The 11655-nt window shown below is 34.6% G+C and overlaps 1 protein-coding gene across 3 annotated transcripts in view; it reads left to right on the forward strand.

The window, feature by feature from the left end:
• SPATA1 (spermatogenesis associated 1) overlaps positions 1-10549 on the forward strand; it is an 18346-nt gene extending 7797 nt beyond the window's left edge. Inside the window, exons 5-14 of one of the 3 annotated variants that reach the window (XM_027898387.1) lie at positions 1298-1351; positions 1451-1775; positions 1889-2122; positions 3835-3961; positions 4109-4169; positions 5102-5213; positions 6044-6169; positions 7767-7936; positions 8978-9076; positions 9915-10549. In XM_027898387.1, the coding sequence (XP_027754188.1) occupies positions 1298-1351; positions 1451-1775; positions 1889-2122; positions 3835-3961; positions 4109-4169; positions 5102-5213; positions 6044-6169; positions 7767-7936; positions 8978-9076; positions 9915-10019 (1413 nt within the window). In that variant the 3' untranslated portion in view covers positions 10020-10549. Of the gene's footprint in view, positions 1-1297; positions 1352-1450; positions 1776-1888; positions 2123-3834; positions 3962-4108; positions 4170-5101; positions 5214-6043; positions 6170-7400; positions 7937-8977; positions 9077-9914 lie in introns of those variants that run through there. The other 2 variants (XM_027898389.1, XM_027898390.1) reach the window with 2 other exon arrangements.
• The last annotated feature ends 1106 nt before the right edge of the window (positions 10550-11655 follow it).

Genomic DNA, 11655 nt, shown 5'->3' on the forward strand with positions numbered 1-11655 from the left:
TTAACTGTAATATACATAAAATATATTTTTTATATATAACTAGCTTGATTTTTGGGTTCTTCAATTTGCATAGATTTTTTCCTTTGCCCTGAGGGAAGTAGAAAGGGGGGAAGAGAAGGGCTGCCACTGGGGGGGTTGGGCATTTGGCAGGGAGCCAAGTCCGAATCATTACACCCATAAGATCATTATTACTGGTACGTGGTTGGGAACATGACAGCTGAAGAATTTGCAATGGAAGCTGAATAAGTCAGTTCCACTAATGGTTCCTGCTGTGACCTGCCCAAAAGCAGGGTGATGCATGTGAAGATTTTTAGAGACAAATTAAAGATAGAGTTTTACTTTAAGATATTTACTGTTCCTTGATGTTTAACTTTATAACAAAGTGGAAAGCAACCAACCAACTGGTTTATTTGTTGTTTAGGGTCATGGTAACCTCAATGAATTACATATCCATGATCAAATATTTGCTGAGTGTTGTTCCCCCCGTCTTCTGTTTTACAAACACTAACAATTCAAGCAGAATTAAGAGCTGTGCCCTACTTGCAAGTAAAGGTTTTTAAATTACAAAATAAACATAAACCAAAGTCATGTTAATTTGTTCTTTCTTTTCTGCATGTCTAACAGTGAATCAATGGCATTGCCTGGCAATTACTGAGAATAGAACTTGGCCCCCTTTTCAATTCAATATCATTATTTAAATGTTAGCTCAGATTTCTTCTCTTTTCCTTTCCTGGAGCTCATCTTTCAAATATACATAGAGTATTTTAGCCAGGACAACTGTTGAAATGTGAAAGTTTATATCACACGAAGAATACGAAGACAAACAATGAATACAAGAAGACATAGAATAATAATAGATTTTTTTCTATATATATTAAATATTTTTCAGTATTGTATCAAGTGAATAGGGAAAATTATGTGAGAATCAGCATTTCTGTCCAGATTCATCTTGACGCAACTTTTGATATAGAAAGTTGAAAACTTTCTGTTCCTGTGACTCTTGGACCAGGTCTTTTGAACCATAAGAGAAAGGATAAAAAAAATACTCAGTACATTCATGTACTCTTGTGGGTCTGATTTAGATTTGAAAAATAGACAAATTGAAGTTTTAGTAGTATGTCAGAAAATACAATAGCATTCAAAACTTTTTTCCTGTGAGTCCAGTACAGATGATAATGCTGGTTATGAAAAAATTCGGTATGTAAAAATTGTAATAGAGTATGTGAACTAAGTGATATACAACATTATTGATAAAAACATATTGTATTTGTTAACCTTTTATTCTTTATCTTGCAAGGTGAATGCAAAGCAAGAAACAGAGCTGGAACTGAAGTCATTTGCTCCTCCTTATGTATGTATTTGAATGGCTTTTAAGGTACAATGTTCAGAAACATTTTACATTGTGCATTTTCTCTTTTGTTCTCTCTGATGAATATACTGTGTTTTTTAGGCACTTTTTCCTGAATTATATTTATTACCTGAAGTGGAATACTTTGAAGATGTTTATCCATTACCATCATCAACTCAACAAAGACATCACTTTAATGTAGAAGATGAAGGGTTTGGTCATGGATCAAGATTACCCAGTCTTCCCCAGCAAAAACCTGAAAAAAGCAAACCGTTTTTAAAAAGCATACAAAGTAAGCATCAAAATCTGGAAGTGCAAAGTCCTGTGGAATGGGGTGAGAAAGAACCTGTTCCAGTTTTGCACACAGATCATAAACAAGACCATAACAACAGGATTCAAGAAGAACAGATACATTTTAGAGAAAAAGGTAAGATTAACCAGTCTAGTAAAGGGGGATGGTGAAGGAGAAGAAAAATAAATATATGATCAACATTTACAATCAAATAATATCTCTGTTTTATAATATCAATTATTACGCAGATCGAAATGGATCCGATGGATCTCTCTTCACACCAAGTCATTCACATCCTGCAGACTGGGAGTCTGGAATGTGTGACATGGAGCAAAATCATCTCAGCCAAGATCAAAAAGACCGTAACACTCCTAAGTGGAACGACAAAGCCAAAGGAACTGCTTTTACTCTTCACATAAACGACAGTGATGAACAAGGCCAGGATAACCAAACACCCCGCAATCACATTAAATATCAAAAGGGTACAAATGTTCGTTGTTGTCCTTTTGCTAAAGCAAGTGTTCTAAAAAGTTAGTAGAATGGAACTAAGTTTTAAAAAATCTGTAATTAAAGCACAAGTTGGAATATCACTATCAGAACAATATTCTTTTTTAAAAAATAATGATAATACCTTTCAAAGCGATGCGGTTTTACCTTGTATGAGTCCTTCTTTATCATTGGATACTGATATAGAGTACTGCTTTACTATAGTTGATACATTTGTCTAATCTTATTTCGACAAGAAAAATTACTAACCAGCTACTATAAAGATTGGGTGTTAATGATCCCATAATTCAACAGTAATTTTAAATGAAAAAATCTTGCTATGACTTCATCAGGGAGAACATTTATTCACTTCAACTTTCCTTGTCATCCATGACTACGTTACTACTGAAGAGGAAGTGTTTCCTCTCCTCCCTTACATGTAATGTTTTTGAAATGTTCATATGAGGGGACTACAGGTAAAATAGCATGAAAGTATGGAGGGGTTTAAAGCACACATTAAGTAGATCACAGTTCTGTGCCAAAATAGAAGATGCTGTTTGGACAACATCTACTAACCACTGCTTCATTTAAAATGGGGTGTCTTATGGATATTAAGGGTTATTAATTCCCTGAATGGTTATATAATGTTCTTAATATTCCTAAATTTTTAGTGATTACCAAGAAAGAAATGACTGATACATTTAAATCGGATTTGAATGACTGTGTCTATTTTAACATAAAAATTATAATATAAATTGTTTTTGAGGAAATACTTATGGGAGACAAGCCTTAATATTTGAGTACAATTCTACAGCTACTGTAAAAAAAAGGTGACCTTTACTCATTAAAAATTTGCAATAGAGTAATTATTAAATAAAGCAATATTCAATTTTTCAAAGGTATTGGCACCTTATAGATATTAGTTAGGTATAACTAGATATTAGTTAGATATAGTTAGAATGATTTTCTGGAAATCCAACGCTTTTAACTAAGAAAGCAGCAAATTATATATTATATTAATTGAGAGAGTGTATTGGAAAAGGCTTTCGTGAATGACTTTACAGTAATTGCAGTTTCCAGTCATAACTTGGCAAAAATAGCTTTGTCCCTCCATCATCTTGTTAACTGATATTAAGTATGAGATCACTTATTATACAAATATACATTTTCCTAAATGTATAACTGAATAGTTTTCCATAACTTTCTTTGTAATTATGAAGGATGTTGAATTTTGTGGTTGTAAAAGTAGGGTCTGTCAGCAGTTTTCTTTTGAAATATTAATTGAATATATTTTAAAGCAGATAACATTTATTCATTAACATTTAAACTCAAAACATTTTGCTCTCCCTTTCTTTGATTCCAGTTTTTAAGGGATCTTCAGTGTCTGAAAGGCAGAAAGTGTTAGATACAGAATTAATTTAGGAAAGGTGAAATAACAAAGTGGTTTCTTTATCTGTGATGATGTTTCTTGTACTAGTTACCAGAATTAGTCAGATATAAATTCTTAAAACAAAAATACCTGGTTTTTAATCTTTATATCTTTCTTCTGTTATTCATGGAACATTTCAAAATCCTAGATATGAGATTATTAGCTGTGTTGGTTCATTGAATTTCCAATACAGGTTGGAAAGTCCAGGCATTGATAGTCAAAACAGCTTGATTTTGATGAGTTAATCTACAGATTTTTGTGATTACTATCCTGTCACAGCATTAACAAACATGGAAAATAATGAGCACCAGAAAGAGACAAATTTAAGAAGAGACAGAGCACGGGATGCTGAAATTCTTAAAATAATGGAAAGACAAACTACAGAATATGTGCACAAAAAACAAAGGTTAGTAAATAATTAGTCTTCTAAAATAACGAATAATAATTCACAGCTACAAACTTCTTTTACAGACTTCAAATAAATGAAAGAAAAAGGGAAGAGAACCCATTTAATTCCATGAATTTTCACATGCTTCTTTGATTTTATCTTCAGCTTGCAGCAGTATGGTACTAGAAAGACTATAGCTGATCTTGGTGAAAAACTGGATAATCAGGTAGGTTTTTCAAGATAAAACATTTTCCTCATAATCTTGAGCAATAAATATAGTCCTCCACCTAGAAACAGTCTAATTTTATAAGATGAGTAACTCCTTGTAAATATGAAATTCTCAAATGTAGATTTGAAAATAATTGAGAAAAGTTAATTCATGCCCTGCTATTAAGCAGGTTCGTTAGTGAATATCAACTATATTTCCAGACAATTCAATCATCAGAAGTTATAACCCTTGTTATAATTTAAAAGAAACCTATACAATAACTATCTCAATTATTGTTATTATCTTTTTTTTACAATTTCTTGGGAGTGATATTTTACTGCCTATATTGATGACATTTTTATAATTTCATATGGGGTAAATTTGTTTTCCCTCATGCCAAGCAAAGCTTCTGATAAAAACTATAAATTCTTTTAAAACATAGGCATGAATTAGTCCTAGTATCAGAATAACAACATATTTAGAAAGACTTGGCACCCACCTGCAAGTGCACTACATAATGGCCATCACTATTAGCTGTAGCCTGTAGCTCTCTTGCACAAGTGATGGTAGTGGAGTTGTACAAAAATAACGATGAAATTGAAAATCTGCAATTACAAATTTTAGTTTAGAAATTGTCAGTTTTTGACTTCAGTGAACCAGAAGGCAGTTTTAAGGCCCCTAATTCCTGGTCTTGCATGGGAGTGTCAGTAACTTGTGGGGTTCTGGACATGGACAAGAACAACTAGCAACAGTCTATGTAAGTGTTCTGTGTTCTCATTGTATTTGCAGAGGTCCAACTGTTTTTAATTTAGTAACCTTGTGTACTGGTAACAGAATAAAAAAACTTAGGTGCAGAATTCAAATTCAGCCCTCCCATTCACTCTGGCCACTTTCAGGCCATAATAACTATTATGGTTATATACTTATAGTTGTGTCTTTTGACTCTATAGGCAGATGAAAGCAAGCAAAATCATCTTACTTGTCCAAAAGAATACACTTCACCTCCTAGTCCACCTTTACTTTCTGTAAATCCAGTTCAAGTTCCTGTACTTCAGGCAGCAAGTGAGTATATGATTCCATCAACGTGCAGGGAAGTGAACATTTAATCAAGACTGAAGAGTCAATGAAGACCCAAATACCTACTTTACAAAAGAATTTGTACATACGTTTATTCACAGTATTGTTATGAATTTTAATTTATGGTTGGAAAATTCCAGGCATTTATGACTGCATGGGCTGTCCTAGAGCATGGCAGTTTCCCAGTGCTAGAAAACCCAGCTTGTGGATGGAAAGAGAAAAGGAGAGAGATGGAATGAAATACTGCAGGCTCAACTGAGAATGGAGCAAAGAAAACTTCTTAGTAGTATTGCTGAGGATCCTCTGCTGTGGTGGAGGAGGAAGAGGATAGTGAGAAGAGAGTGAGAGTTTGACCTATTGTACAGACTAGTTAAAGTCTGAGTTGCTTTCTTGCCTAGGACCAGATGGAATTTAAGGCAAGATTTCACTACACTTTATATTGCAATGTATTTTGAGCAGGAAATAGTCTTTTGGAGGCTTTTTTGGCTGCACGTGGCAAGCGTCTTCAATGTATGGAGCGTATATGTATCTTGATTATATAATGTTAGTGATACATTGTCTAAACATATAAAAGGATGTTTGCTTGTTCACATGTGTGTGTGAATGCCTGGATGCATGCTGGATTTCTGCCTTTTTCTTAAGCGCCAGCCATTTTGAAAAGGTAGAGATTAATTTATTAAAATGAAATAATTTCTACTGCTTGCTCTGACAGAGATTTTGGCATGATTTGTGATGAGTGCATTACAAAAATCTTGATTGATCTTTCCTATTTAGAGTATTCAGACACTTGCTAAATATAATTCTAATATCTTTAGAAAACAAGATGGTAGAACAATTGCAACAAATGAAGAAAGACGGAAGGCACATGGAAAAAAGTAGAGAAGAACTGATCAAAAAAGCTGAAGGGCTACTGGAACAAAATAAGCTGAGGAGATACCATGGTATACTTTTAATTTATTTTGAAATTTGGAATGTGGTATACTTTAATTTCTTTTGGAATTTGGAATGATTGAGAAATTACACTGAAACCAGTGTGAAAATGTTTGTCTCCTTGTCAGTGAGCTTTATTACAGAGAGCGCCAAGATGACTTGTTTGTATAACAGTATGCTGGAAAAATTCAAGGTTGCAATGTTCCACTTTTTTTTGTGGCAGTCTTATAAATTTAAAATTATCCTGGCTTGTATAAACTATTCAGGTTGTGTCTCATGTATGTGCAGTGCCCAGAGAGCTACTACAGGCTGCTTCACTCTTTGAGGCCCAGGGCAGCTGACGTATTCTAATCCTGCCTTTAGCTAGCGCTTACTGTGTTGATGAGGCTTTGAGTAAATTGCAGCATAATAATTTTTGTTCCTCCTCTCTAATGACATGCAGCTTATGGCATGGAAGTTACAAGTCTCTTGTGACAAGCTTGATATACCTTGGTTTGAACAAGGTCAAATCTCATTCAAATCCCACAGGAATTTTCTTTGTAAAATTATTTCCAAGTTTATACTTAAAACTGTCCTCCCTAGGTCACGTTCCAGTTATAGAGAGATGAGATTTAATCATTATGAACTTTTGAGAGCTTTCTCTTTGTCCTTCAATGCAGCTAAATCACCAGGCATCTCAACTCTTACAGGAGACAAACCAATTCTTTCAGTTATCCTCTGAGGGCATGGCTACACTGCACCCCACAGCATGGTGAAGTTGTACTTTAAAAAAACCAGACTTGGGCACTTGGAGCAGTGACTCTGTAGTAGCATGGAGGTGCAAGGCAAACTAATTTATCTTGCTGAGATAAGCTTTAAATGGCTCCTGCATTGTCTTAAATTATGTTTTTTTAGTTAAGTAAAAATAAAGGTTATTTCACAAGGATTCAAACATCTTCTGCAGGTTTTTTAAGAAGCATCTCTCTAAATTATATTTATCAGACCTGTCGACTTTCATAAGTAAGTGCACGCTGCAAGCATGTTTCTTCACAAGGTTTTAAGGAAAGAGCATATTCTGCAGGAACAGCAATCTAGTCTATATTTAATATCCTCCTAAGATTACCATCCTGATAGTCACTCTCAGTTACATACCATATAGTCCCCAAGAGCTGAGTTCTTTTGGGTAAGTTTCAGTTGTTCAAATTCTGGTCATAAAGAGATCAAATTTTGCATAAATCTACAGTGCTACATTTTCTGTTACAGTAAAGCTGTGGACTTCAGAGTGTGCTGGGCATACCAGTTTCACAAGCCTGGAGCACTTCTGTGCAGCTAAAATCTGCAGAACAGCCAGCCTGAATGAAACTTTGGGTTTGGGCCTTGTGTTTTATCTTGGTGGACAGATAGAACCTTTTGTTGCAGGTGCCTCTGTGAAAACTCAGTTGCATTTACAGTGAATGTAATTTTAATGAATATTTTTCTCTAAATGCTTTTTTAAAAGAAACCTACTGCCATGTTTCAGTGTGTGCATTGGCAAGCTGAATCCTGTGAGATCAGCTGGTCATGACTGTCTTCAGCAGACCTTAAGATAAGGTGAATAAGAACAAACAGTGTTACTGTTTTCCTATGCAGTTCGTGAGGAATGGAAAAAGAAATACTTTGAAACTAAGAAAGCTACAGTTTCACTGGAGGACACTTTAAACAAATTACAACAAGATTTAGAGGTTTACCACCAGAAATTGCTCTTGCAATTGGAAGCCAGAGAGAGCCAAAAACGACCAAACAATACAACAAACTCCAAGGTATTTGCATGTATTATTTATTATCTCTTTTTATACAGCCCATTGTTGGTTTTTTTCATAAGATATAAATTAAAGAAACAAATTCATCACCAGCCAATGACTTGAAAACTAGCTTCAGCAGCCAAATACCCCTCAGTGCTCTGGGGTATAGAATTCCTTGAGCCCATTTGTCTCAAAAAGACTGCAGAAATGTTTGAATCTGAGCATTTGATTATTTCTGCTTCATGTTTGTACCTTTTCGTAACAAATCCCTTTCTGTTCAGTATAATTAATGATAGATATATAATAATATTAATGAACTGTTCAGTTTTATATTGTTCCTATCATCCCCAAATTCATATACAGAGGTAATGAAATTGGAGAACAAAACGTGCCTGAGGCTTTTGAAGTGGTTGTACCTGAACTTGTGCAACTGTGAGTTTCTTAGGAAGGTCAGAGAGGGATTAAAAAAAGAAAAGATAAAAGAAAAAGAGGAAACACCCTTCCCAGTAGTGGTATCTGCTAATTTTCCCAGTGCTTTAATGGATGCCTGTTGTCAAATCTGAAGCTAGCCTTGGAAAAATAAATGTCCCTTTCTCGTGTATGTACAGTCTAAGAGTGTATATCATATACTAATGTGTATTATTTGATCTATCTTGAAATAAATAATATGAGTAGGCTTAAAATTACATTACTTAGCTATGTTCAGATATGTTATTCCTCCTTTTGGGGGGTGTATCAGGGTGTTTTTTTAGGTCTCCCTGGCTAGGCACAAAGAGACCTTACATGAAGGACATGTCCACCTTAACATGCATCCAGCAGGTACGGACTGGCCAGCACCTGTAGATGACAGACAGGATTTAATGAGCTGTTGTGCTAAGCACAAGTATGCGCTCCACCCCTCGGGAGCTACGTGCTGGCTGGGCAGGCATCAGTCAGGTGGGAAAGCAGGGGGCCTGGAAGGAGTTTAGAGGATTGTTTCTGAGTGGTGAAGTAGCACCCAGTGAATGAAGAGATGTGCTAATGCTGCACTTCAGGTTTTGTTGTTGTTGTTTCACACAGAATTACACAATCATCCGGATTACTACAGTGCAGCATGAACTCGATCACCTGCAGAGGAAGCTAGATGATACAAAAATGAGACTCATAATAGAAATTAAGGTACTCTGCCTTTTCATTAAAACAGTCAAAATGTGACAGTGTGTAAAAAAAAATTAGATCTTTCAATTATTAGATTATTTGCTAAACAGTTCTTGTTTTATGCTGTTAGTTTTATCATGTTACTTGTTGTAACTTTATCACTTGAGCCAAATTACTCCAGAACCCCAGGTTATTAGAGGATTTTGAATGTATGGCACTCAAACAACTTGGATTTTCAAGATACTATGGAAGCTAAGGTTTACAATCTTTTTCATAAAAATCCCATTTCAGTCAAAAGGTAATTAAAAAAATATACCTGGTGTGGTGAGGCACTGACCAATAGTAAATAGACCATGGCTAAGGCAAAAGAAAAAATGGTATAAAGGAAAAAAAAAAAAAAAGAACAGAGAACGAAAGTCCTCTTCATGTGCTTTCTTCTATACCAGTGATGCCTATGGGTCTTTTTGGAAGGAAAATGATAGTATTGGTCTTTACACTGGACAGTTTTTCAGCTCTAAAAGCTTGAAACAGAAGTCTTCTACATCACAGAGATTGCCCACATCCCCCCTGTTTGCTGGGTACTCTAGCGTGGATGTACTCATGATAACATTGTATAACAAGGAGTGAAAAGAACAATTAATTTTGTAGTTGTCTCAAAAACATCAAGGCAAAGTACAGAAGAAAGCAGTGCTAGAACTAAGCTATCTAATTGGACACGAAAAATTTTAAAGATTAATGATGCATCCTGTATTCAGCTATCTTGTATAAAATTCAGTCTTAGTTATATAAACCTATATGCATGTCAACTCCATAAAACTTCCTTAAATTGCCATTCCTTAAATTACTGATTCTTCTGCAGATGAGAAAGCAGGCAGCATCTGATTTACGAGCACTGAGAGTGGAACTGACACAGAAGAAGATTTATTCTGCTTTAATTCTCCAGTACAGAAAACCAGGAATTTAGGAAGATGACGTGACTAACATTTGTCAAGTCTGCAAAAGCTCTTTAATGTATATAGAAGATGAGAATTCATTTATATGTTCTTGAAGTTATCTTGTAAAAAGACATCAACTATATAAATGTTGTGGAATTTGTATGCTAGGCTTCCGAGGTACCGCAGCTCACTTTGGTTTAAATCTTACTGTAAGATTAGTCAGCTGCTTACACATACAGTTAAAGCACTAAGCTGTTATATTTAAAGTGCAAATTAGGGAATTGTGTAACATCACGGCTGTATGCTGATGTCCTTGATTAACAAAATAGCTACTAAGCAAATAAACCTATAATCCATAACCTCCTGTTCTTATTTTCAGGCATGCACATAATTTTTGGAAAATTATTAAAATACAAAAGTTCTGTAAAAATATAGCAACAGTAATCTTTTATTTAGCTATTTACTGAAGTATATTTTTGTCATTATAAGCATGCCTATCTATAAATTACCAATGTATTACTACTATATTATTATGAAGTATAATCTCATCTTATCTCATTTCTAGTTGTTTTTGTTCCTTTACTTATTAGGAAAGCCAAATGGACATTAACTGTCTTCTGTAGTTAGAGGAAGAGGGAAGCTTTCTCTTGAATGAGCATAATGATGATCCTGGTTCAACTTACACTGTTGGATATTCTGCTTTTCCCTAAGTCCAAGCTCATGCATGTGCCAAGATTAACAATTCTCTGAAAGATAAATCAGAAATCTCTTCATAGTAATTTTTTCCTAGCTCTTCTGTTTGCCTCTTTGCAAACCAGTTGTATTACATGAAGCACAACAATAATATTCTAGGAATTAATCTCAGCTAAAAAGCTGTCAAGGCTGTATTTATTACTGGAAGTGAAACACTCATGGGAAATGAGTTATATGATGGGAAAACTATGCAGCTTTCAAAAGGACTGACTGACAAATGTCTTGAATCATACCACCCATTATCGAATTTATTTTCTTAAAGATAGGACTTAACAAAGATTTTTCTGCTGAAGTATTAAATTGACTATTAAAACTGCAACCACTTTTTCTCAGTTCAGGGTTGAATCCCACATTCTCTATTTCAGAATTGTCTTATTTAAGATATAAGAGCAGGCAACTAGCTACTGGAAAATCTGAACCTAAATTAAAAAAAAATATCAACTCATGATTCTTGACTGCTACAAGGAGGAGTTTTATTATTAAGTCATCAGGCCCTCAGTTAGGATTTTGCAGGTCAGATATGCACTCCAGAAGACCTCTAAATTCAGCAAATATCTCAGAGTATTTTAGCATATGAATGTAAGTAGTAATACACATTCTCAAGTACCTATAATATTTGTGTAGATACATACATATTGTATATAAAATGTAACAGTTTCTTCTCAAACCTACAAACAAATGTTCTAGTGAAAAGCCTTCTGATTTTTCAGGGGATTTTTTTTCTTTATGCAAGAGCAGTAGACTTCACCTTTTTTCCATCACCTGTAGCATCAATCAGTCAGACAACTCAAATCTTCTAGTCTTTTCCTCAGTAGCCATTATGGTAGTACTGCTATGCTACAGGAACTATTTATTTAGCAAGGGGAAGAAAAATAACCCATTAAACAAAAAACCCAACTCGAACCAAAGAAA

The sequence above is a fragment of the Empidonax traillii genome, unplaced genomic scaffold (genome assembly GCF_003031625.1).
Source record: "Empidonax traillii isolate 1590-97213 ecotype Southwest subspecies unplaced genomic scaffold, ASM303162v1 scaffold594:size396842, whole genome shotgun sequence".
In the NCBI taxonomy this organism is placed as follows: Eukaryota; Metazoa; Chordata; class Aves; order Passeriformes; family Tyrannidae; genus Empidonax; species Empidonax traillii.